Source organism: Prionailurus viverrinus, chromosome E2, assembly GCF_022837055.1.
Source record: "Prionailurus viverrinus isolate Anna chromosome E2, UM_Priviv_1.0, whole genome shotgun sequence".
In the NCBI taxonomy this organism is placed as follows: Eukaryota; Metazoa; Chordata; class Mammalia; order Carnivora; family Felidae; genus Prionailurus; species Prionailurus viverrinus.
Genome location: NC_062575.1, coordinates 50750170 through 50777628, shown reverse-complemented (window position 1 = coordinate 50777628; position 27459 = coordinate 50750170). Strand labels below are relative to the sequence as shown.

Genomic DNA, 27459 nt, shown 5'->3' with positions numbered 1-27459 from the left:
GTATTTCAGTGGCAGCAAGGGCTACAAGAGAGTCAAGGGCAGTGCTGTAACCGCTATGGATTGGTTTGCGTTGGGTGTAAAAGCGCGGTGCTTTCCATGCAAAATCAGCAGCGAGTGAAGTGAGGTGTTACTCTGTTGTCATTCTTTGAATGTCATATGGCAGAAAGGTTAATGCAAGTTTCGGGGCGGTTGGAGAGTTGTGAGAGCACCATCTGCAGAGTGGAGTCAGCGATGGAATGATCGGTAGCATACCAAGAATGATGTTGAACGAGTTGGCTCTAACGGAAGTGGGTTGGTTGGGGAGACGAGTCTGGTATAGAGTATAAAGTGTATTGTGACAGTAAGGCTGTGTCCTAGCAACACGTTGACATGTGGTCATTTCATAAGGTGGAGTCGGAGATTTAAGCTACCTATCCCCAAGCAGCTTTTGTGGGTCCAGACGAGGTGTAACTGTTCCTCAGAACAGTCGTTAGCCTGAATGTAAATGTTTCAGGTATAAAACCCAGCCTAGTATTATTCCATCACCAGATGAAGAAGAAAGCATGCCAATTTGGTGAGGTAATCTACCAGCACCCACTAGGATGAGGTGATAGGATAGCAGGTCAGACATTCACACACTTGGGAGATCTCCTGCATCCAGCTGTGTTGCTCACAGCACTGAAAACACCTAAGCCTGTTGTTGCCTTGGACCCCAGGGTCCCGGTGTAACACGGTGTCATGCAATTTGGCCGTCAGGAGTACATGCATATCATCTTTATCTCTTGAATTGTTACTTCTGACTGAAATTTGATGAATCGAGAGGTACTATGTGTCAGGCACTGTGGGTCTAAGCACTGGGGATACAACCATTAAGCCCGCTGTGGTTGGAGCCGAGTGGGCAAGCGAGAAAATAGTAGGAGAGAGGTGAAAAAGGAGAGGCTAAGGGGCGCCTGGGTGGCTCAGTCAGTTGAGCGTCCGACTTCGGCTCAGGTCATGATCTCGCGGTTCGTGAGTTCCAGCCCCACGCTGGGCTCTCTGCTGACAGCTCGGAGCCTGGAGCCTGCTTCAGATTCTGTGTCTCCCTCTCTCTCTGCCCCTTCCCCTCTCACTCTCTGTCTCCCAAAAATAAAGAAATGTTAAAAAATATATGTTAAAAAAAAAGGAGAGGCTACAGAATAAATTAATGCAAACGTGGAGAATTGACGTATTTATGGCAGATATTACTGAAGCACGTTAAAGAAAACATCCCCCTCTATCCAGTAAAAAGACTTAGTATCTGCCAAAATTAAGGATGACTCCCAGCCCTGGAAGATTGCACTTTTTTTTTTTTTCCCCATCATGAGGAAACTAACGTCAAGATATCAATAGACAGGGATAGGCCAAAAGAATTTTGCTGTTCTCTTTATGTGCCTAAGTTGCAATGCCAGTTGATAGTTGGATATTATTTCTCCAGCTCCTGCCAAGGCATGGCGATGGGGGTCTTCAGTTATCTCCCATGTCTAGGACCAGAGCTAGCAAAGAGAGAATGTGTTCTCACCCGTTTTTTGTTTTTGTGTTTTGTTTTGGGGTTTGTTTTTGTTTTGTTTTGTTTTGTTTTGTTTTGGTGCTTTCCTCCAGGCGAGAATTGTGGGCCTCTAGGGAAATCCTACAATTTTCTTACCCCATGATGGCACAAAAAGAAAGACACTTTCTCTAACAGGAATCTTAAAATGCAAAAAGTAAGTCCCAAGAGCGGAGACTCCTCAAAGGGAATCTGAAAACTTCCCGTGTCTTCGTGATTTGTAGAAATAGGCCTCTGATAAGACCTCCACCCACCACCCACCCAGACTCGTGCTATCCCCTGATTAAAAACAGAAGGCACTGGTTGTTAATTCTTTCTGCTTCAGAGAAGGAGAAACCTATTACAGGACTATGTCAGCTCTGAAGTGTGGAAGATCTTCCAGAGTCCCCTTCAATGGAAACAAGCCGTGAAAAGGGTATTTAAATACATTTTAATTGACAAATTGCGTTTATAAAATTAAAGGATATGTCTGCAGAGTTAAGAACCTGTAAAGGATTTTCACTAAATTGAGAACAAGTGCTCATTTCCAGGTGGTAAGAGGATCTTGCCTCTCCTTTATTGTCACGGGGGGAGAGTGATTTGTTCTCATTATTGCTAGCATTTCACTGGTATTTTACCACTCTTGCGATTGTTGTTGTTTTCGTTTTAGGTAAATGACTGGCGTGCGGGTGACCCCAGCAGGGGCACGGGCCTCCTGGCTGCTGCGGCGCAGGGGCTTCTGGGGATTGTAGTCCGCAGACTTTCCTGCGCATGCGTTATGGGCTCCGGCGGGCGCCGTGGGCGACCTTGTTTGGGGCGCTGAGGTGAGTCCAGCCCGGACCGCGCCCCGGTCGGAGGCGCTAGGGGTGGGGGGTGTATAGTCGTGATCGCGCCCTGTTCCTAGATGGGAAGAGTTGGAAGCGGGGACTGGTGGCCAATGAAAGAGCCTTCTTGGCGGGGCGGAGTGTTGAGGTGCTCGCCCGGCATTCCTTGGGAAGAGGTGGGCGAGCTTGAGCTGGATTTAGGGGGACTGACTCCGGTAGTGCCTCTGCAGGTTTTGGAGGTAGGAGCTGTGCATCCCCGCGTCGGGATTGGTGTCAGTCTTGGAATGTTCATCTCCAGATCCAGGCCGGGGGGGGCGGGGGGGACGGAGGGCGTTGGCTCATGTTTGGGGGATAATGGTCGGGACCAGGCGTCCCCGACTGGGGACAGGGACGGGCCCAGCAGTTCATCTCCGAGTATGGGGGGCGGCTTGGGCTGTTCATCCCTGGGGTTGGCAGGGGGGCGGTTCGAGCTCAGCACCCCAAGGTTTCTAGAATCTTGGCTTCTGAACGCTGGGCTTGGCATCTGGTAGCTCTGTCTCCAGGGGGTATCTTGTTACCCCAAACTGGGTTCACCTCGGTAAGTGTTGAGCTAAAGGACACAACCAAGCCAAAAACAAACAAACAAACAAACAAACAAACAACAAAAAGAGAAAAGGAAAAGGAAGGATTTTACTTGCAACGAGTAAAGGGGAACACCCGGGATATTTCCCAAAGCAGTGTCTCCTGGAACAATAAAACTGGGGAAGTTTTAAGCTAAGGGTGCGTACATATTCATCAAGGGTCTTGCGCAGTGGGGCAAAAGTCATCTTAAAGTGGGCGAGTCCGGGTCTTAGTTGGTTGAAGTCATGAGGGGTCTTAGTTGGTTGAAGTCATGAGGGCCGGCAAGGGTCAGCATCATCAATTCTCTGGCCTCACTTGGTCTGGGATCTGGGTGCTCAAAGGGGTTTAGATCCTGCAAAGATTACTCAAGAATGTGCTTCAGGCCACGCTTCACTTTGGAGTCAGCACTGGGAGTTTTACCATCGATTTATTGTCCCAAATATAGGCTATCTCGTGGCCTGAAAGTGGCTGTGTATTCTTACATTCTTTTTTGTTCCCTTAAAACCGTTAACTACTGAGGTCTATTCTGCAATTTCAACATATCGCAGGGAGTTCTGCAAGAAATGTGCTTCTGGCAAGTAGTGTCAGGTGCCAGTCAGGCTTAGATCACAAGAGGGCCAGGACATAAAAATGACTTTTCTTATGTCAACAAGCTATGTCAACCACCCCCCACCACCAAAACCAAACAAACAAACAAAACAAAAAAACGCCAGCTGTGTCTCTTCTGTCTTTTTCCGGGGAGCCCTAATTCTGCTTACCTCTTGGCTTTTCTCCTCCCTCTAGTTAGACATCTAGAGTAGTCTCTGAATACAGTTTGAAAAGAACTGCCCCAAATTATTAACCCCAACCTCACCTTGCATGCCGAGAGGCAGGGAATGCAACCTTTGAGGCTGATTAGACATAAAGAGCAAATGGCAAATTGTTCGGTTGCAAACTGCCTCTCCATTTGATAAAATTAGAGAATTGATGTTAATTATTTGAGGTGTAATGTTAGCACTTTTAAAACTATTTCACGGGGCGCCTGGGTGGCTCAGTCGGTTAAGCGTCCGACTTCAGCTCAGGTCACGATCTCACGGTCCGTGAGTTCCAGCCCCGCATCGGGCTCTGGGCTGATGGCTCGGAGCCTGGAGCCTGTTTCCGATTCTGTGTCTCCCTCTCTCTCTGCCCCTCCCCCGTTCATGCTCTGTCTCTCTCTGTCCCAAAAATAAATAAACGTTAAAAAAAAAAACACAACTATTTCACATCTTTTAGAGCTACGTGATGACGTATGTTTGGATTAGACAATATGATGAATATGGTGTCAGGGGTATGCTTCAAAATAATAAGTGAGTACGTTGGGAATAGGTAGCGGTATGGTTGAAATAAGAGTGGCCGCGCGTTGATAATTGCTTAAGCTGCATGATTGGTACCTGGGGGTTCATTCTGCTAGTCTGTCTACCTCTGCATGTGTTTGAAATGTTTATAATAAAATGTTTTTGAAACAGCTTTACAATGAACTAGCTAGGAAGTGCTCTGAGGAAGCATAGAAAGGTTGAATTTTGCTCCTAGCTGCATATAGTGTGTGGGAGCCAGACATCGCAAATTCCCTCTCAGACTAGACCCTTGGGCCCCGTGAGCCGCTGTGAGCTCAGAGGTGTGGTCAGCGCTTCAAGTGTCTCAATAAAATTCTGAGGTTTTCGTCTATTCTTAAAAAATTTTTTTTTTAATGTTTATTTATTTTTGAGGGAGAGTGAGAGAGAGAGAGAGAGAGAGAGTGGGGGAGGGGCAGAGAAGGAGGGAGACACAGAATCCGAAGCAGGCTCCAGGCCCTGAGCTGTCAGCACAGAGCCTGATGCAGGGCTGAAACTCATGAGATCATGACCTGAGCCAAAGTGGGCCACTTAACTGATTGAGCCACCCAGGCCCCCGTATTCTTAATGAAATTGATTCATAGGCATTTTATGTCTTTTGTCTCTTGTGAAGGGGATAATTTTTTTCTTCTATCTCTGTAAATATGAGTGAGAAATAAGCCCACCGACCCAATCAAAGGAGGGACAAGGAGACCGGGAGCACTGTGAAGTGAGGCTTTAATCAACGTTCTTGCAAGAGCTGGTGTCTGAGGGACCGCCACACTCTGGCAGTTACAGCAGACAATTTATCTCCTAGTGTGAAGCCCCTCCCCTGATTCCTCATTGGCTGAGCACTACAGAGGTCACAGCCTTACCCAGGCGTTGCCTATGCCCATATGCCTATGCCATAAAGCGGTCTGATTAGAACAAATGTACATTCCCTGAGATGACCAGAGACTTTCAGTCCCTCCCCCCTTTATTCCTTGGCACATGCTCATTGCAAAGTCCACAAAAATAAGCCCGTGAAAATAAGCCTGCGAAACAGAGAGGGGGAAGGAGGATCAGGAAGTGAAGTTTCTAAGGGTTTGGGACTCCGCTGTGGGTCTGGGCAGGGAGGGGTTTTATACATATTTCCAGTACTTTGTAAACCTACCGTTAACTAGACTGCCCAGCTTTTGTTTGGTACTTCTGAAAATGAATCCTCTGCCTCACTTCTCACGCTATGGGTGTGTTTTTCAACACCTCAAACCCACTATTTCCAAAACTGAGCTCCTAATCGGCTGCAAAACCTGGCTCTACAAAACCTTCTCCATCCTTCCAGTGAACAAGGCCAAAGCCTCCACCCTCTGCCTTCCACCCCGGACGGAAGCCATCGACGGAGCCCAGTGACCGTGTCTTCATTATAAACGCAGACCCCAGCAACTTCTCACCGCCTCCACCTCCGCGTCCCTGACCCAAGACGCCATCATCCCTTGGTGGGATTGTCGTGATAACCGACCATCTGGTCTTCTGCTTCCCGTCTTGCCACTGTTAGTCCATTCTTAACAGCAGCCAGAATAACCCTATTGATACCTAAGTTAGATCATGTCACTCCTCTGTTCAAAAGCCCTGCCTTTATTCCCACCTAATGAGGATAACAGCCAAAAGCCTTGAAACGGCCTGGAAGACCGCATACCATCTGGCTCGCATTTACCTTTCTTTCGTCCCTGATTATTCTTTCCCTCACTCGCCCCACTTTAGCCACGTGCCGCGCATGCTGCCACCTCTGGGTGTTGACCCTTGCTGTACGCTCTGTCTAGAATGTTCTCTGTACAGATATTTGTGTTGGTCACTCCTTTACTCAGTTAGGTCTTTACTCACAGATCACCCCCGTGAGGCTTCTCCTGACCACCCCATTTCATTCCCTATCCCCCTGCCCCATTTTTTTTTCCTCCATAACCCTTATTGCTATATCTTCAGTTTCTAGATCCCTGCCTGGCATACAGTAGGCACTTAATAAATATGTGTTGAACGAGGCAATGCCATCCTTGCTCTCTCTGAGCTTATGGCCAAGGGTGGAAGATAATGAAACAACCACAGTATAGAGCTACGATAGGAGAAATGCCAGCCACAGTCGGCATCTGCCATGGTGTGAATGTTTGGATCCCCTGAAATTCACATGTTTGAAATCCCAAGGCCCAGCGTGATGGTATTAAGAGGCAGGGCTTTGGGGCGCCTGGGTGGCTCAGTCGGCTAAGCGTCCGACTTCGGCTCAGGTCATGATCTCCCAGTTTGTGAGTTCGAGCCCCGCGTCGGGCTCTGGGCTGACAGCTCGGAGCCTGGAGCCTGCTTCAAATTCTATGTCTCCCTCTCTCTCTGCTCCTCCCCTGCTCACGCTCGGTCTCTCTCTCCTTCAAAAATAAAAATAAAAATAATATTTAAAAAAAAATAAAAAAAAAAGAGGCAGGGCTTTGAAGGTGGTTATGGCCTGAGGGCAGAGCCCTCGTGAGTGAGATCAACGCCTTATAAAGGAGGGCCTAGAGGGCTCCCTTGCCTGGTCCACCCTGTGAGGAGAGGTGGAGACGACAAGAAGTCTGTGATCCAGAAGAGGGCCCTCACCTAATGGTGATCTTGGGCTTCTGGCCTCCAGAACTGTGACAAATGAACTTCTGTTCTTTATAAACCACGCGGTATGTGGTAGTTTTGTTATAGGGGCTTGAACGGATGAAGACGGTGCGTGATATGGTGGAGATAATCAAGGAGGGCTTCCTGCGGAAGTAACACCCAAACTGGTACTTGAAGGTTAATAATAATAATAATAGTAATAATAATAATAATGATGATGATGATGATGATAATAGTAACACAATGTTGAAACTCTTCAGGATTCTTCAGGATCGGCCCCTGGTAATGTCTCCGGCATTGTCTTAGCCGGACTTGGCCCTGTGACTCTCTGTTCTAGTCTATACCCATGTGCTTCCTGGCCTTTGGTGGGACCACAGCATTGCCCACGTGTGTGTTTTCGCCCACATTGCCACTTCTTCATTAGCCTTCTCCTTCTTTGTCAGTTGGGCAAATGCCTTCTGTTTCTTTGGGCATCAGCTACAGTTCAATTATCATCTCTCGAAAGCCTTCCCTGACAGCCTGGAGCCCTCTCAGGCTGTGTTGGGTTTCTGTTCCCTGTGTCTTTGTTCAGTTTTGTGCAGCCACATCTGCTGCAGCCCTTCTCACGTTCCAGTGAATTTACTGGCTCACCTCTCCACCCCCTAGTTTGCCTCCCCTTTAGATCAGGGACTGATTTTTTTTTTAAATGTTTATTTTTGAGAGCCAGAGAGACAGAGCGTGAGCTGGGGAGGGGCGGGGGGGGGGGGACACAGAATCCCAAGCAGGCTCCAGGCTCTGAGCTGTCAGCACAGAACCAGACATGGGGCTCAAAGCCACAAACCGCTAGATCATGACCTGAGCCAATTGGACACCAACCAACTGAGCCACCCAGGTGCCCCAAAGGGATGTCTTTTATTTTTATTTATTTATTTAATTTTAGGGTTTTTTTTTTTTTAATGCATGTTTATTTTTGAGAGTGAGAGAGACAGAGTGAGCAGGGGAGGAGCAGAGAGAGAGAGGGAGACACAGAATCCCAAGCAGGCCAGGCTCCGAGCTATTGGCACAGAGCCCGATGAGGAGCTTGAACTCAGAAACCGCGAGATCATGACCTGAGCCGAAATCAGAGGCTTAATGGGCTGAGTCACCCAGGCACCCTGATCAGGGACTGAATCTTACATTTTTATCTGGAGCACTTAGCATACAGCCCAGTACACAACACTTACTGACTCCTTATTGTATGCTAGGCGCCACTCTGAGCACCTTGCACGTCATAACTTACTGAGTTCCCACAATGACACTTAGAAATAGGTTCTCTCGATATCCTGTCTTGTACAGAGGAAGGAACTAAGGCACCAGGAGCTGGTTCGACCAAGGGCACACAGCCAGTGGATGACAAAGCCACGCCTTGAACCCAGGGAGTCTGGTTTCAGAGTCTAATTTTTTTTTTAATTTTTTTTTCAATGTTTATTTATTTTTGGGACAGAGAGAGACAGAGCATGAACGGGGGAGGGGCAGAGAGAGAGGGAGACACAGAATCGGAAACAGGCTCCAGGCTCTGAGCCATCAGCCCAGAGCCCGACGCGGGGCTCGAACTCACGGACCGTGAGATCGTGACCTGGCTGAAGTCGGATGCTTAACCGACTGCGCCACCCAGGCGCCCCTAATTTTTTTTTTTTTTAAACAGCCAGGCTCTACTGCGTTTTCTCCTAGTCAGCGTTCAATGCAAGGGTCATATACCCAATGCATGGGTTTTCCTTGCACCTTTGATTTCAAGATCTGATCTTTTCAGTCTGAGAATTGAGTCAGGCAAAGGCCCAGACTTCTCCATTCATTCATTCATTTGGCACCTACTGCATGCTAAACTTGCCATGTGTACACGAATGATACAATTTCTAGTCATTAGGAGCACGTGTTACAGGAGAGAAAGCAAAAAGTAACCAGGAAAATTGAAGTAGGATATGAAAAGTGTTGTAGTGGACGTCAGTACCAGATCCTGTGGTCTGACCATAGAAGACTGATCCCCATGGGCAGGGGATATGGGAAGGTCACTAGAAAAGCCCTCCCATAGTCCTATACTTCATGGTCACTTGAACTGGCCAGTGACAGGCTTTGTCATGTGCACACAGCCATGTCTCACTAGCCTTTAAGTTTTTGGACAGGCTTTCTGGGGGTAGGGCGGCTATGCACATCTGTGCAGGCTGCGTACTGCACAAGGAGACCACATCAAAGGCATACTATTCACACAGGACACACATGCAATTTTCAGCAAGTAGCAATAAAAGTGCTCCGTTGCTTTATTCTAACGAAAATCAGTGTGTGATAAGAATTTTCCAACAGGTGGAAGAAAAGTGTCTTGAAGAAGGGATACATTTTCTAATATGCTCAAAGGCATATTGGCATGGACTAGAGACAGCCCTGCCGCCGTTCTGCCACAGGCCCTGAGGGTTGAGGGCTGAAGCCAGCTCTCGTAGAGCCCTCCGGCTCAGATACTCACAGATGACAGACTAACCACTTTGGCATTATCACATGACATTCACCCTCATGCACACAGAAGAAATGGTGTTTGTCCCGTTCCTGAGATGATTACACAGGATTGTTAGGCACATCTCTCTCAGTTTTGAATCCTCTGGAACTTCTAAGAAGAGTCAGGAATCTGGAAGCAGGGTTTTGGGGAAAACTCGGGGCTTATATATATATATTTATGTTTATTTTTTAGAGAGAAAGAGAGAGAACAAGGGGTAGGGGGCAGAGGGAGGGAGGGACAGAGGATCTGAAGCGGGCTCTGTGCTGACCACAGAGAGCCCATGTGGGCTCAAACTCACAAACTGTGAGATCATGTGACCTGAGCTGAAGTCAGGTGCTCAACTGACTGAGGCACCCAGGAGCCCCAGGGCTTCTCTTTCTGATTGTGTTTCTTGGCACCTGAAGTTCCAGATTCAATTGTTGCTTTCCCTGCAGCTCCTCTTCCCCTCCAGAGGTTGCCGTGGGGACCTGGTCTCTGTCCTGCTTCAGGACTCAGATCAGAATGCGATTAGCACTGTACTTAGGGGTTTAACAAATCTTTGTGGGAGCCCAGAATAAGGCGATTTATGCTTTCTACAAGAGGTAGTAAAGGAGTGGGGGGAAAGGGTGAAGATTTGCCAAAAAGTCATTTTGTATTCTATTAACCTGATCCTGTAACCCTGCAAGCTGCTCGCGGGGTGGCCAGCAGACTGGGGCCAGTCAGAGAGCTAAATGTTATTGGTCTGTGACCAGATAATTTCAGAAATTGAGTGTAAACCTTGAAAAATTTGTGTATCAGTTCTAGCAATTGTATGATAACTGATCAATCTGATGATTTAAAAATGGGCTTGTAATTTGTATGCCTAAGTATGTACTTTTTCTAGAAATTTCTTTTTACTTTTTTCCGTATTTTTATTTTGTTTTATTTATTTTAAAATATAATTTATTGTCAGGGGCGCCTGGGTGGCGCAGTCGGTTAAGCCTCCGACTTCAGCCAGGTCACAATCTCGCGGTCCGTGAGTTCGAGCCCCGCGTCGGGCTCTGGGCTGATGGCTCAGAGCCTGGAGCCTGTTTCCGATTCTGTGTCTCCCTCTCTCTCTGCCCCTCCCCCGTTCATGCTCTGTCTCTCTCTGTCCCAAAAATAAATAAACGTTGAAAAAAAAATTTTAAATATAATTTATTGTCAAGTTAGCTATCACACAGTGTATACAGTGTGCTCTTGGTTTTGCGGGTAGATTCCCGTGATTCATCGCTTACATACAACACCCGTTGCTCATCCAACAAGTGCCCTCCTCAATGCCCATCACCCATTTTTCCCTCTCCCCCCGCTCCCCCTGCATCAACCCTCAGTTTGTTCTCTGTATTTAAGAGTCTCTTATGGGTTTTCCTCCCTCTCTGAAACCACTTTTTCCCCTTCCCTTCCCCCATGGTCTTCTGTTAAGTTTCTCAAGTTCCACATATGAGTGAAAACATAATATCTGTCTTTCTCTCACTGACTTATTTCACTTAACATAATATCCTCCAGTTCCATCCACATTGCTGCAAATGGCAGGCTTTCATTCTTTCTCGTTGCCAAGTAGTGTTCCATTTTATATATAAACCACATCTTCTTTATCCATTCGTCAGTTGATGGGCATTTGGGCTCTTTCCATAGTTTGGCTATTGTTGAAAGCGCTGCTGTAAACATTGGGGGTACAAGTGCCCCTATGCATCAGCACTCCTGTATCCCTTGGGTAAATTCCTAGCAGTGCTATTTCTGGGTCACAGGGTAGCTCTATTTTTAATTTTTCAAGGAACCTCCATGCTGTTTTTCAGAGTGGCCGCACCAGTTTGCATTCCCACCAACAGTGCAAGAGGGTTCCCCTTTCTCCACATCCTCGCCAACATCTGTTGTTTCCTGAATTGTGAATGTTAGCCATTCTGACAGGTGTGAGGTGGTGTCTCAATGTAGCTTTGATTTGTATTTCCCTGATGATGAGTGACGCTGAGAATCTTTTCATGTGTCAGTGTGGCCAGTAGGCCACCTGGATGTCTTCTTTGTAAAAGTGTCAGTTCATGTCTTCTGCCCATTTCTTCATTGGATTATTTTTTTTTCAGGTGTTGAGTTTGGTAAGTTCTGTATATCGTTTGGATACTAACCCTTTATCCGATATGTCATTTGCAAATATCTTCTCCCATTCTGTCAGTCGCCTTTTAGTTTTGTTGATTGTTTCCTTTGCAGTGCAGAAGCTTTTTATCTTGATGAGGTCCTAGTAGTTCATTTTGGCTTTTATCTCCCTTGCCTTCGGAGACATGTCGAATAAGAAGTTGTTGCAGCCAAGGTCAAAGAGGTTGTTGCCTGTTTACCCCTCTAGGGTTTTGATGGTTTCCTGTCTCACATTTAGGTCTTATATCCATTTTGATTTTATTTTTGTGTATGGTGTAAGAAAGTGGTCTAGTTTAATTTTTCTGCATGTTACTGTCCAGTTAGAAATCTCTTTTTAACTGTATTTTACCAAAATATTAGTCAGTGACAGATGAAAATAACAGTGAAAATAACATGAAACTGGTCCTTCACCACAGGTAGTTTTTTTTAATGTTTATTTATTTATTTTGAAAGAGAGAGAGAGAGCAAGTGTGAGCAGGGAAAAGGCAGAGAGAGAGAGGGAGAGAGAGAGAATCACAAGCAGGCTCCAATGCTTAGCACAGAGCCTGATGCGGGGCTCAATCTCACAAACTGAGATGCTGACATGAGCTGAAATCAGGAGTTGTATGCTTAACCAACTGAGCTACCCACACACCTCTCACAACACGTAGTTAAAAAAAATTTTTTTTAAATGTTTATTTATTTTTGAGAGAGAGACAGTGAGAGCCAGGGAGGGGCAGAGAGAGAGGCGGTGGGGGAGACAAAGAATCTGAAGCAGGCTCCAGGCTCTGAGCTGTCAGCACACAGCCCGACATGGGGCTCGAACCCATAAACCATGAGATCATGACCTGAGCTGAAGTCAGACTCTTAACTGACTGAGCCCCCCAGGCGCCCCCAGGTAGTTTTGAGAAGCACTATCTGAGAAGACAGAGACATGGTCTTTGGTTTTTATCCTTTAATCTTTGGGGTTCCCACAGTGCCTAAAGCAGAAATTTTCACACTCAGTTTCTCCTGGAAGGCCAGAGGCTACCATATTTACAGAGTTTTTCAGATAGGAAATAAACACCAGAGTCAGAATGGTAAGTTGAGACGAGCTTAAAATAAAGGGGCAGTTTACCAAAGTGTGGGCAGGGTGTGGTAATCAAGAAAGGATCTTGCAATATCCCAGATCTGCTCATAGCAGGGTCACGGACTGTCGTCCCTAGGGTGGAAGGGCTGAGGGAGGAGCCAGTTACCAGACCTGGGGAAAGAGATCTGAGAGGAGGGCCACTGATAGGTGCTGTGACCTTTGGTCAAGGGGTATGAAACAGCCAGTCCAAAGCAACTCCAGGAAAGAGCTGGGGAAATACTCTGACTTCACTTACGTCCCTTCCCTGGATCTCCTGCTGACTTGCCCTATTGGCTAAGTTCAACTGGAAGCTGGAGGGCAGGGGGGTCTCCTGCTACAGGCAGGACAGGGAAAGGAGTTGAGTGGATGTAGAGTGCCAAGTTCCCAGGGCCTCCTTCTACCTGCTTCCGTCCACCAGCAGATCTAGAGAGTTCCTCGCTCCATCCTGTGAGCTTTTCCAGAGCAGAGGGTGCCTTCCATGTTGTAGCTGTGTCATCAGTATTTGCAAAAGTCACAGGGTCCCAGAGCGTAGAATGGGTGCTGGAGAGAGGTTGTTTTGTAAGATCTTAGCTAACTGAAGGTTCTTCAGCTTCCAGGTCCTGGTTACACAGGAGTAACTTGCATGAGAAAGGGGGAGCAAAAGAAGGTTCCCCCGTCATGCTGAGATCACTCTCCAAGTCAGAAATTCTGGAGCCTGTTTTCCGGAATGACTAGGATGCAGGTGACGTCAACACATTCTCAAGTCTGAGAAAAGGAAAAGCATGGCAGTTTTGACTGAAAAGTTTGAGGAGCGAGACAGGAGTGACAGGAGAGCCTGGGTGGAATGCGGGCAGGGGAGAAGGCTTGAGGAGGTGAGATTCAGTCCGTTGAGAATGAGAAGAGAGGTAAAGATACCTTGGGAGGGAAGAACATGTGAAAAAATTGCACAGATGAGAAGAAACCAGGACAGGGGCACCTGGGTGGCTCAGTTGGTTAAATGTCAGACTTTGGCTCAGGTCATGAACTCACTGCATGTGAGTTCGAGCCCCACGTTGGGCCCTGTGCTGACAGCTCAGAGCCTGGAGCCTGCTTCAGATTCTGTGTCTCTGTCTCTCTCTGCCCCTCCCCTGCTCACACTCGCTGTATCTCTCTCTCTCTCTCTCTCTCTCTCTCTCAAAAATAAATAAACATTAAAAAAAAAAGTTAAAAAAAAAAAAAAGAAGAAACCAGGATTTACTCGGAATTTGTTAAACCCACGCTCTCATGGATTCTTTCTTTGCAGTTCTGCGTTCTCGGGATCCCACTCTTTCCAAGAGGAAGACAGTATGGTTAAGTTCCGGGTAAGTCAAGGTTTCCTTTCTCCCTCTTAAATACCACGTCCCTTCTGGGGAGCTATTTTCTGAAAGGAAATGGCCAAGTTTTGAGTGGCGGCTGTGTCTTAGACACTTCACCTTGCTCCTAACAGCTGTGTGAGAGAGGTGGTGTTAACTCCCTTTGCAGAAAGGAAGGAACCAGGCTCAGAGATGTCAGGATGTCTAGTTCAGGCTATTCCAAGTGTGGTTCGCACACAAGTGCCAGTCCATGAGCTGCTTGTCACAGAGAGATCAATACAGCAATCAAAAGGAAGAATCCAGAAGCTTTTAATGTTTATTTATTTTTGAGACAGAGAGAGAGAGAGAGAGAGCGCGAGCACAAACCGGGGAGGGGCAGAGAGAGAGAGGGAGACACAGAATCGGAAGCAGGCTCCAGGCTCTGAGCTGTCAGTGCAGAACCCAATGCAGGGCTCCAACTAATGGACCGTGAGATCGTGACCTGAGCCGAAGTCAGACGCTTAACCGACTGAGCCACCCAGGCACCCCAGAAACTTCTATAGCAATGCAGCATTGCCACAACATTCGAGTGCGTGGTCAGTACATACATGACCACACTCTGGGTAGTGCGGGGTCCAGTCCACATAAGTAGCAAGATTTGAATGGGTGTATGTCCATCAGGGTTCAACCAATGAAGTAGGAACAACATGAGATATATACTAAGAAGAGATTTGGATGAGATTTCTTTTATGTGACTGGGGGTGGGGGCGGGGTGCAGGGCAAATTGGAAATCCCAGGGCGGGCTGGAACTCTTAGATACAGACTGGGACTGCTGTCTACAGGTAGAATTTCTTCTCTTAGGGAAGCCTCCCTTCTGGTCTCGACTGATTGAGTCAGGCCCACCCAGATTATTTAAAATAATCTCCTTCAAAGTCATCTGATTAAGGACTTTAATCACCTCTACAAAACATCTTCACAGCAACACCTAGATTAATTTTTGCTTCACTAACGGGACCGTAGTCTAGCCAAGTTGATGCATCAAAAAGGCCATCCGTGGGTGCAGCCGTGATTTTTTTTAAGGCATGAAAAGTGTTTTAATTATGAAAATACACAAAAAGGGAAATGTATGAATGTATGAATGAAATGTATGAATCTATGAATGCCGATGTAGAGCGCAGGTTCAACGTTTTGCCACATCTGCTTCATCGATCTCGTTTTCACTTGCCTGTTCTTCTTTCCCAAAGCATTTTAAAAGAAGATCCCGATAGCACGCTGTTTTGTTTTGTATTGGTTTTGTTCTGAGCCCATTGCTTTCTTAGAGCAGCTGGGGTGCGAGCTAACATAAATGCGCTCCCGCTCCTTTCCTCTGCCTGGACGCCGTCTTGCCTGAGTCCGCCCCTTCTCCTCAGGGACATTTTCTAGCTTCTAAATTATTGCCAGCAACGGTTTTACCAAGTGTTTCACACTGTATCACCCAGGCGGCCATTTTTCCAGCCTCTGCTAACAGTTTCCTCAACCATTACCGCCCGGTCCCAAAGTCAGTGCCAGAGATATTTATTTGGTAGCATTCTGCTCGTGGTGGCAGTTTTATCGGTTAGCTTGGATGTGTTGGGTGGTGGCAGAGGAGGAAGGAAGCAAGTGGAAACATTCTAGACCTCTTAAAGGCCTAGGCTCAGAGCTGGAACAAGTCGTGGAGCCAAATCCAAAGTCACGGGGCAATGAAATGCACTCTGGTCTTGTAGCGGCATTGGGGAGTGTGAGAGAATTTTGTTAAATAGCAATCTAAGTTACCATTCTCCTCTACATACTTCAGTATGTATTTCTACTGACGATAGAAAAGAAAATGACTGAGATTATCAAGTTGTTCTTTGGTATCATCTAATACCCAGGCAATAATCAATTTTCCCCGATTATCTCAAAAATGCTTCTGTTTGCCGTCATTCAATGGGTTCCTCCAGCTATAATCTTTCCTATAAATGGAAGCACGGAACACTTGAATAAATTCAGGTCCCAGATTTTACAAGAGTACTTCGTAAATGGTGCTGTGTGCTGAGAAAAAGACTTTTTAAGTCATTGATTATATCTGTATTGGTTTATAAATTTGGGTCATTCATATTTTTGGACAGTCCTTGTACCGGCATTATATGGCAGTCTCTGCATAGGATCCCAGCAAAGAATCCACTTGGCTGCAAAGGGTGGTGGGAATTGGGTGTTTTGTTTTCCCAGAGTGTTGAGACGAAGAAGGGAGAAGGGGGTTAGGCTGGGTGAGCCTGCATTCCTAACCCCTTCTCCCTAGAGTTATCCCACTGGGCTGTCCAGTATCTGTAGTTCCTGGCCTGCTCGCTCCAACTCCTTTTTGTTGCCTCCTACCGGGGAGAGAAGTGCTGCTAAGATATACTGGGTGGTTAATGAGCTGAAACTTATTTGCACAGCTCTGGAGACTAAGAAGTCCAAAATCAGGTAGCTGGCAGATTTGGTGTTGGTGAGGGCCCACTTTGTTATCAATAGATGGCCATCTTCTTGCTGAGTCCTCATATGGCAGAAAGGGTGAGCTCTCTGGGAGATCTTTTAGAAGGGCATCAATCCTATTCATGAGGCTCTACTCTGATGACCTAATTCCTCCAGAAGATTTCACCTTTTAATACTATCACCTTGGGGGATTAAGATTTCAATATATGAATTTGGGGAGGAGGGGGCGGGACACAAACATCCAGTCCATTATGCCTCTCCACCTACTTTTTGTTTTTAATAATTGCCATGTTTTGGTGAATTGAACAGTTGCTAAATGCTAAATGATAATTGCATAAATGCTCCATGAAATACATTTAACTTCTCACAGCTTTGGTTGGAAGCATTTTTGAGGTGCAGAGTCTAATGAGAGTCACATGTCTGTGACCACATAGTTGAGCAGTGTGATAAGTACACTGATAACATTTTATTTTATTTTATTTTATTTTATTTTATTTTATTTTATTTTATTTTATTTTATTTTATTTTATATTATTTCATTTTTATTAAACATTTTTAAAAATTACATTTATTTATTTTTGAGAGACAGAGTGAGACAGAGCACGAGTGGGGTAGGAGGAGAGAGAGAGGGAGACACAGAATCTGAAACAGGCTCCAGGCTCTGAGCTGTCAGCACAGAGCCCGACGTGGGGCTCGAACCCACGAACTGTGAGATCATGACCTGAGCCGAAGTCAGACATTTAACCGACTGAGCCACCCAGGCGGCCCTGCAATGATAACATTTTATTTAAAAATTTGTCTTCTTGGCCAGGGGATGGCTATTAATACTAGATTATTTTTCCCCTCAACTTTTTATTTTCAAATTTTTTAATTCATGGAAAAGTGGAAAAAACAGTGTAGTATATGATCTTTAACTAGATTCATAGTTGTTAACTTGTACACATATATATATAATACACATATATACACACATACTTATCTATATTTCATCTTTTTAAAAACTTTTTTAAATGTTTACTTATTTTTGAGAGAGAGAGAGTGTGAGCAGGGGAGGGGCAGAGAGAGAGAGGGAGACACAGAATCTGAGGCAGGCTCCAGACTCTGAGGGGTCAGCACAGAGCCCGATGCAGGGCTCAAACTCACTAACTGTGAGATCATGACCTGAGCCAAAGTCAGATGCTTAACCAACTGAGCCACCCAGGAGCCCCTATCTATATTTCATTTTGCTGACCCAGTCGAGAACGAATTGCAGGCATCATTATTCATCCCTAGATGCTTCAGCATGTAGCTCCTAAGAATAAGGGGTTTTCCTACATCTCCACATTACTGTCATCACACTCAAGAAATTTATTTTTGGGGGCACCCGGGTGGCTCAGTCAGTTGAATGACCTGCTTCCACTTAGGTCGTGATCTCACGGTTTGTGGGTTCAAGTGCTGCGTCAGGCTCTGTGCTGACAGCTCAAAGCCTGGAGCCTGCTTCGGATTCTGTGTCTCCCTCTCTCTCTCTGCCCCTCCCCGGCTTGTGCTCTGCCTCTCAAAAATGAATAAATGTTAAAAAAATTTTTTTAAGGAATTTATTTTTTTATTCAAGTATAATTAACATACAGTGTTATATAGTTTCAGGTGTACAACATGATGATTCAATAATTCTATATATTTCTCAGTGCTCATCGTGATAAGTGTCCTTTTTTTGTAAATTTTTTCCATTTTATTTATTTTAAAGAGAGAGCACGTAAATGAGGGAGAGGGGCAGAGGGAAAGAGAGAACCTTAAGCTGAGCATGGAGCCCAATGTGAGGCTCGATCCCGTGACCCTGGGATCATGACCAGAGCTGAAATCAAGTGTCAGATGTGCAACCAATGAGCAACCCAGGTGTCCTGATAAATGTACTCTTTTTTTTTTTTAATTTTTTTTTCAACATTTATTTATTTTTGGGACAGAGAGAGACAGAGCATGAACAGGGGAGGGGCAGAGAGAGAGGGAGACACAGAATCGGAAACAGGCTCCAGGCTCTGAGCCATCAGCCCAGAGCCTGACGCGGAGCTCGAACTCACGGACCGCGAGATCGTGACCTGGCTGAAGTCGGACGCTTAACCGACTGCGCCACCCAGGCGCTCCATAAATGTACTCTTTAATCCCCTCTGTTTCCCCCACCTCCCCACTCACCTCCTCTCTGGCGACCACCAGTCTCTGTATTTAAGAATCTGTTTTTTGGTTTTTTTTCCCTTTTTTTTAAAAAAAATTTTTTAACGTTTATTTGTTTTTGAGACAGAGAGAGACAGAGCATGAATGGGGGAGGGGCAGAGAGAGAGGGAGACACAGAATCGGAAGCAGGCTCCAGGCTCTGAGCCATCAGCCCAGAGCCCGACACGGGGCTCGAACTCACGGACCGCGAGATCGTGACCTGAGCTGAAGTCAGACGCCCAACCGACTGAGCCACTCAGGCGCCCCTCTTTTTCTTCCCTTTAATCATTTGTTTTGTTTCTTAAATTCCACATGTGAGTGATATCATATGGTATTTGTCTTTCTCTGATTGACTTATTTTAGTTAGCATTATACCCTCTAGGCCCATCCATGTTGTTACAGATATCAAGAGTTCAATCCTTTTTGTGGCTGAGTAATATACCATTGTGCAGTGTGTGTGTGTGTGTGTGTGTGTGTGTGTGTGTGTGTGTGTATCTCTGTGTGTGTATACCACATCTTTATCCATTCATCTATTGATGGGCACTTGGGTTGCTTCCTTATCTTGGCTATTGCAGATAATGTTGCAATGAACATAGGAGTGTGTATATCTTTTTGAATTAGTGTTTTTGTTTCCTTTGGGTAAATACTGTGCATAAAAATAAACTCAAAATGGATTAAAGACCTAAATGTGAGACCTGAAGCCATAAAATTCTTAGAAGAAAATATAAGCAGTGATTTCTTTGACATTGGCCATAGAAACATTTTTCTGGATATGTCTCCTCTGGGAAGGAAAACAAAAGCAAAATTAAACTGTTTGGACTACACCAAAATAAAAAGCTCTTGCACAGAGAAGGAAACCATCAACAAAATAAAAAAGGCAACCTAATGAATGGGAAAAGATATTTGCAAATGATATATCTGATAAGCGGTTAATATCCAAAATATATAAAGAACTTAGACCAAAAAGATCAAAAAGACCCAAATAATCCAATTGAAAAATGGGTAGCAGATAGGAATAGGCATTTTTTAAAAATGTTTATTTATTATTTTTGAGAGAGAGAGAGAGCAGGGAGAGGCAGGGAGAGACACACACAGAATCTGAAGTAGGCTCCAGGCTCTGCGATGTTAGCACAGAGTCAGATGTGGGGCTCAGGCTCATAAACAGTGAGATCATGACCTGAGCTGAAGTTGGACACCTGACCAACCGAGCCAACCAGCCACCCTAGGAATAGACATTTTTCCAAAGAAGATATAGGTGGCGAACAGACATGTGAAAAGATGCTCAACACCATTCATCATCAGGGCAATGCAAATCAAAACTACGATGAGATATCACCTCACACGTGTCAGAATGGCTAAAATGAAAAACAAGAAATAACAAGTGTTGACCAGGATGTGGAGAAAAAGGAACGCTTGTGTACTGTTGGTGGGAATGAAAAATGGTGCATCCACTGTGGAAAACATTATGGAGTTTCCTCATAAAATTAAAAATAGAACCACCATATGATCCAGTAATTCCACTACTGATTCTATTATTTTTTAGTAGTTAGCTGATACCCAAATGCTCCCAATTGTCCCAATAATTTCCTTTTTATGTTTTTTTCCCCTTAATCTGACAGCCAATGCTTTTGGTTGCCTTGTCTGCTTAGTCCATTAGAAATAGATTTATCTGCCATGGCAGAGAAAATAAAATGCCAAGTCTTGGTTTATGAGAGGGAATGAACACCTAGATGCTGCTAGGCCAGTGTATCAGCACAACCTTTTTGGAGGACATTTTGGATAATATCAAAGTGTAGAGTATGCTTGCCCAAGTAACTCAGTGGTCTCTTGTCTAGGAATTTATGTTATAGAAACGCTCGTATAAGCACTCAAAGACAGATGTTCGTGGATGTTTAACATTCTTTGTGCGACCCTGGATGGTTAACAGGGGGACACAGGCAATGTGGAGGATGGAAGCGACACTTGGCCTACATAAAACTCTGAATTTCTTCTGTGTTTCTCATTTCTTTTGTACTAGGAGGGGCCTGTTCAGGGACACTGGCTATTTGAACAGGAAGAATTTAATAGAAAGAATTGTTCACTAGGCATGGGAGTTGTTAACCAGGTAACTGAAGGGGTGAAGAGAACTCTACAGTATCACAGAAGTAACAGCTACATAAAAACTGCCAACCAGGCTGAGGGGACACAAGGGAGAGATTGAATTATTGGAACTTAGAAAGTTGGAGGAGGGGCCTCGTGGCACTGAAACACAAAATTGTGAGGAGGCGGGGCTGACTGGCTGGTATCTCTGAGCTCAGAGAAGAAGCCCACCGGTCACGGACCCAGATTTCTGATGAGGGGACACCGGCTGGCTGGACTGGTGTCTGTGACGTGGGGAACAATGAAACTGGTTCTGTAAGTGTTGGGAAAACTGCAAAGTGGCTTCAGCCATCCCTGCGGAAAGGGACTGCTGTCACCGGCAGAACGGAGCATGAGAGAGGTGATACCGGAACAGGAAGCAAACAGGCAGGAGCAAGTGGAGTCCCTTTCTCTCTTAGCCTTACAAAATCCCTCTTGCGCCCCCTAGTGTCCGAGCCTCACATGGAGCCACTTGCCAAATTCGAAGTGTGATTTGCAGAATCTCAGCTCCAGCATTACAAAGTGTGTGGTTTCAACACCAGAGTTTGGAGCAGAAAGACAATAACCTAAGGACTGGCACAGCTTCCGGTTGTGCTCTTCTGCCAGTGGTCGTTTGTGGGTCACCAATATGGTGTGTGTTTGATGTTTTAGGAAACTGTGACCTTCAAGGATGTGACTGTGGTCTTCACTGAGGAAGAGTTGGTGCTACTGGACAAGGCCCAGATACACCTGTACCAGGACGTGATGCTGGAGAACTTTAGGAACATTGTCTCAGTGGGTGAGGACAACAACCCTCTGTAACCAAGCAGCAAACCACTGGTCCTGTTTCCTCAAATAATCAGCTTCACAGCAGAGAGAGTATTCCAGTTGGAGCACAAAGGGAAGCTTTGGCCACTGGAGAGAAAGCCTGAGGGATGTGCAGACAAGACACCTGAAGTCAGTGAGTGTTAGCAGATAGATGTGAGTTGGTGGCCCCTTGTGGAAGTGTTGGTGAGGAAGCTCTCAAGGCCTGCACCCGCTGGCCCGTGGGCATCCTATACAGTTAGCGAGCCCACCCTGACCTCCTCTCGTTGTAGGCTGTCATTCTTTTCTCCTGTTTCTTAAAGTGAGGTTGATGAAATTCACACACTACCACGGGCCTCGGTCCCTTACAATATTTTGGGCAAAGGAGTGTGAAAGGAACTAAACCAGGATCCGGTATGTAGTGAGTGCGATATAAGGGTCAGCTTGTTTGCTTTCTTGTTGACGAATATCTACTTTTAATTTCTCAGAGGCTCACATATTACCTTGGTTTAGTTTATGAGATAGTTGCTGTTCTTGCCTCCTTTTACCAAAGCAACAACTGAGGCATGGAGTAAATAACTTGCCCATGATCACACAGTTTGTAAGAGCTATGACTTGAACCCTCCTAATCTGGTTTTAGACCCTGTGTTTTTAATAACCACATGAAACGCGGTACCACTGTGTCTGTAGATTATAGACGTAGGCCCAATGTGCAGGATTCAGCACTGTCGGTAAGTCTGAAATCAAGTTACTCTATCATAATTAGCAGTTTTTAAAAAGCAAGACAGATTAATGGACTAGAATTTATCAGAGTACATTGCACCTAGTGAGGTAAGTATCAGGTGACAAAGCTGTTTTAGTTAACAGTCTGTGTCTATTTGTGTGTACTGGGTCGCAGTGTAAATGCGTTTCTTAATGTGGATACAGTCAAAACAACTGGCAGACTGCTGCTGTAAGCTTGTGGTGGGCAGCTCAAAGTCCCCCTTTCTCTGACACCACCTTCCAAATTAAAGTCACTCAGTAAAATGACTCAGAAATAACATCGAACCAGAAGCAGTGTCCAGATGGTCTTGATCATGGTGTTCATGCCATTCTGAAGCCCATTGTAGGGTGCCAAGGGTATGACCACCCTTTTCTTCCTCATCTCCCTTTGTTTTATGGCTCTTTAGTACAATCTTGCTTCCCTGGGGGCCAGACCGTTGACAGTTCCAATTGTCCATTCTCATAGTGATGGCTATTTGATTTTCTGAAGTTTAGATAATCTAAAGAGGAGATATTAAGGAAGTGGATGACAGGATCTTAGAGCATGTGACTCTTGATCTCAAGGTCATAAATTCAAGCCCCACATTGGGAATAGAGATTAGTTACCAGAAAAGAAAAGAAAAGAAAAGAAAAGAAAAGAAAAGAAAAGAAAAGAAAAGAAAAGAAAAGAAAAGAAAAAATATCACTGGCTGGATTACAGGATCTTGGTGGACTTTATCTCTTCATGGAATCTAGAGAATCTCAGAGAAACTGTTGTCTCTTTAAGCTTGCCTCAAAGGTGTACATGTGCCTCCCCCACCTCCCCCAAGAACTTTATTTCATAATATTATCCCCATCTCAATCCCCATTGTTGTTTTAGATCCACCACATACAGTTGTGCAGGTGGTATAGAAACATACATGATAATCCCACCCCCTGTGACAGTGATGTGAAGGAAGGGACATTAGCAGGAGACAGGACTTGTTTGTTTATTCAACTTTATATAGTATCTTGGAAGGTCTTTGTGATCGTTTATGTCTGTCACCATGTCTAGCACTCCATTATTATGACGTACACACATACACACACAAAGAACATGAATCATATGGGAAGGCTCCCCCGTGCCTTTTGTAGCCAAGTGATTAAAGGTGTCTTATCAGCTGCTCTTATAGCAGGGAGGTGAATTTCTTTCTCTATAAATTGTTCCCAAGATTTCTTTTGGTTTCCCTGCAACATCTGATTTTTAACTGGCAGTTCACAGATTAGACTTACTGTGGTTCTGTTTCCTCTATGAATAGAATCCAGTGACAACTTCCCACCCCATCCTACTTCATTTCTGAAAACCTCTGGAGGGATGACTTACTTGTTCTCTTCGCCAAATTCTCTTTTCTCCTCATAGGAGACAGGATTAAAGACAACATTTCACATCTTCAGGGAAAAGGGTTGAGTTATCTCTCGCCAGAAGGGCTCTACCGCTGGCCGATTTGGAAACAAAGGATCAGTGAATTAACTGGGAGTCAAGAGTGTATCATGACTGTTCAAGGAAATTGTCCCCAGTATTTAGAAGGAGATGTTTTCCTCTCTGAAGAATGGGTAGGAGTGTCTCTTCAGATTTCTGGAAGTGAGAACTATGTAATAAAGGCCATTAATTTAGAAAATCAAGATGGCACAGCGTGGAAAGGCCCGACACAAGTCTTTACACCCGAGTCTTGGAAGGAAGCCCGCATGACTGAGCGCCAGAATTCTCAAGGACAATATGAGAAAATTCACGTGGAACAGACACTGTATGGATGCGCTCAGGGTGATGACCACATCAGTCAGACATCACGGGGTCATGGTGATTCCCAGGAATGTAAAGAAGAAGATCCCTGTAGATACACTGACTGTGGGAAGCACTTGGCAGTGAAGTCAACAGTCCATAACGTAGTCCCTGTGGTACCACAACCTGTCGAATGTAATCACTATGAGGTGGGACACATAGATGTTGCAGACCCTCTTGTCCATCCCAGCACTCACGTAGGAGAACAGTCTTGTAGATGGGACCAGTGTGGAAAGGACTTCAGTCAGAGCTCAGATCTTGCTGTTCATTATAAAACTCATTCAGAGGACAAAGCTTATGAATATCAAAAGTGGGCTGAGGGCTGCAAGCAGAGCGCAGAGCCTCCCAGATACCAGAAGGGCCCCTCGGGAGACAAACCCTATAAATGTCCCGAATGTGGCAAGGTCTTCAGGCGCAACTCCTCTCTTCACAACCATCACCGAGTCCACACGGGGGAGATGCCCTACAGATGTGATGTGTGTGGGAAGGGGTTCGGATTTAGGTCCCTTCTTTGTATTCATCAGGGAGTGCACACAGGGAAAAAGCCCTACAAATGTGAGGAGTGTGGGAAGGGCTTTGATCAGAGCTCCAATCTTCTTGTCCACCAGAGGGTCCACACTGGCGAGAAGCCCTACAAATGCAGTGAGTGTGGCAAATGCTTCAGTTCAAGCTCTGTTCTTCAAGTCCACCGGAGGCTGCACACGGGGGAGAAGCCTTACCGGTGTGGCGAGTGTGGAAAGGGCTTCAGCCAAAGCACACACCTTCACATTCACCAGAGAGTCCACACAGGGGAGAAGCCCTACACATGCAACGTGTGCAGAAAGGCTTTTGCCTACCGTTCAGTTCTTCACACTCATCAGAGAGTTCACACAGGAGAAAAGCCTTATACCTGTGACGTGTGCGGTAAGGGCTTCAGTTACAGCTCATATTTTCACTTACATCAAAGAGATCATACCAGAGAGAAACCGTATAGATGCGATGAGTGTGGTAAGGGCTTCAGTCGGAATTCAGATCTTCAAGTGCATCTCAGAGTCCACACAGGAGAGAGGCCCTATAAGTGTAAGGAATGTGGTAAGGGCTTCAGTCGTAACTCATACCTTCTTGCTCACCAGAGAGTGCATACGGATGAGATACACTATGTGTATCGTGAGGATGGCCAGGGCTTTCGTTACAGCTCGGACCTTCTTACTCATCAAAGACTGCACAAGAGGACGGAAACATTCTCAATGTAGTTAGTCAGGGTTCAATCAAGAAACCAAGAAAGTCCATGCACTGAAGGTGATAGAGGCTTACTCGGCCATTGGGAGGGCTGGGGCAGCAAAGGGCAAGGACACTGTCACCCATGATGTCGTCCTGAGGCACGGAAGCAGGGGTTCGCAAGAGCATTCCAGAGAACTACTCTGGATCTCAACAATGTCTGCAAGACTCCCACCAACTGTCGCATGCTGCAGTGGCAAAGTAAGTGATAACTGACAGACCGACGGTTTGTGGCAATGACAATAATTAGAGATCAGATTTCCATGAGTGGATATGCCCAGGAAGGAAATTATAATTGAGATGAGTACACTGAGGCTTTCAGGCCAGCCAAAATCTGTACATTTTTTAAAGAGTGTACCTGCTAGAAAGATACTCAAAATGAGTGCTCAGAAATGAAACCGATGTTATTGTTATTCGTGTGGTGAGAATATTAGTCCATATTCTCAGGTTTCCAAACCCATAAGGTTTTCTACACAGAGAGGGGCTCTCTAGAAGTGATATTTTATGGGCATGGGCTGTGTGTTCACCTTGCTGGCTCCATTTCTTGGTCACGTAAAGAGACTTCATTTCCCAGAAACCCTTGCAGTTGAGAGCCCGTCCATGTGATACAGTTCCAAGCAACAGAGTACGAGCAAAAGTGATGTAAGCTACTTCCAGGCCTGACCCTTACAGACATCTTGTGATGTCCTCCAGGCATCTTTCCTAGAAATGTTTCCTAGAGGCTGTTCCAGGCTGGATTGGTGGAAGGTGGCTATCTGATCTGTTAGGCCTTTTTTTTTTTTTTATAGACATTTTTATTTTATTTAAAAAATTTTTTTAATGATTATTTTTGAGAGAGAGACAGAGCGTGAGTGGGGGAGGGGCAGAGAGAGAGGGAGACACAGAATCCGAAGCAGGCTCCGGGCTCTGAGCTGTCAGCAGAGAGCCTGACGTGGGGCTCGTGCTCACAGACTGCAAGATCGTGACCTAAGCCGAAGTCAGACGCTAAACCTACTGAGCCACCCAGGCGCCCCATAAATAGACATTCATTGTGTTATAGTACTGACATTTTGACAGTTTATTTGTTGCTAGTATTGCCCAGGCTATACTGACTATGACAGGGAGATTTAACAGCAACATATTTTATAGTCATTGGAGTTCGCATAAGAAAGCAACTTCATAATTCAGAGTTTGAAACTTTTAAATCTTTATGGCCATATGTGGCAGTGCAGCTATCTAAAATGGTGTGGATAGGACTTCAGTGAGAATCTTCATTCATTGGTGTGTACATAAAAAAGAAATGTTCCAAGGGTGCCTGGGTGGCTCAAGTCAGTTGAGCGTCCATCTTGGGCTCAGGTCATGATCTCATGGTTCATGGGTTTGAGCCTCGCATCAGGCTCTGTGCTGACAGCTCAGAGTCTGGAGCCTGCTTCAGTTCTGTGTCTCCCTCACTCTCTGCCCCTCCTCCACTCTCTCTCTCTCTCTCTCTCAAGAATAAATAAACATTAAAAAAATCTTTTTAATAAAAAAAAAGAAGTGGCCAAGATAACATGCATGTGGTAAAGCCTTCCAAAAGTGCAATCTATAGACATCAGAAATCCCGTGCAGTAGGGAAACTGTAATGTGTAAGGATGAGAAAAGTTTGTCAGCTTACCACTTAAGTGCAGTAAGAAATAGACCAGGTGTCCTAAAATTGTCTTAATAAAGTTAATTCAGTAAAACTAATACTTACTGACGTGACTAACAACTTACAGAAGGGCAAGGCTGTTTATTGTCAGAAGCTGGCCCCAGCACTTCTCAATAGTCTTGTTTAATAATGGGGTTTTAGAAGGTGCTAGTTTGGTCAAGTCCCTTCCACAACTGTGGTTTAGTTTGGGACTATAGATGCGTTGGGGAGGAGGAGGGATACAGTAAAACCTTGGTTTGTGAGCATAATTTGTTCTGGAAACATGTTTGTGTTCCAAAGCACTTGTATATCAAAGCGAATTTCCCCAGAAGAAATAATGGAAACTTATTTGTACCGTGTTTTATTTCTACTTTTTCTTACATTAGAATTTCCTACTAGTTATGGTTTGTACATGGAACAGCCATTCAAATGCAAATAAAACCATTCCTGAAGTGTTGCTTTCTTACCAATTCAGGCGAGCAACAGTGAAAGATCAATATAACTCAATGCCAATAATGGAGTGGAAAAACTAGCAATTAGTGGGGAAAAAATACAGGCGCAACAT

At 45.3% G+C, this 27459-nt stretch overlaps 1 protein-coding gene across 1 annotated transcript; it reads left to right on the top strand.

Moving 5' to 3' along the window:
* Positions 1-1039: 1039 nt before the first annotated feature.
* On the top strand, positions 1040-25715 carry ZNF285 (zinc finger protein 285). Its single transcript, XM_047834618.1, has 4 exons — positions 1040-2343; positions 13851-13908; positions 21301-21427; positions 23573-25715. Exons 1-4 carry the CDS (start codon positions 2291-2293, stop codon positions 25222-25224), a joined length of 1890 nt encoding a protein of 629 aa, XP_047690574.1. The 5' UTR covers positions 1040-2290; the 3' UTR covers positions 25225-25715.
* The last annotated feature ends 1744 nt before the right edge of the window (positions 25716-27459 follow it).

Excerpts from the sequence above, each read along its gene's own strand:
- ZNF285 (XM_047834618.1), top strand. The coding sequence starts at position 2,291 with ATGCGTTATGGGCTCCGGCGGGCGCCGTGGGCGACCTTGTTTGGGGCG. Across the intron at positions 2,344-13,850 it reads ACCTTGTTTGGGGCGCTGAG|TTCTGCGTTCTCGGGATCCC; the intron begins GTGAGTCCAGCC and ends CTTTCTTTGCAG. Across the intron at positions 13,909-21,300 it reads ACAGTATGGTTAAGTTCCGG|GAAACTGTGACCTTCAAGGA; the intron begins GTAAGTCAAGGT and ends TTGATGTTTTAG.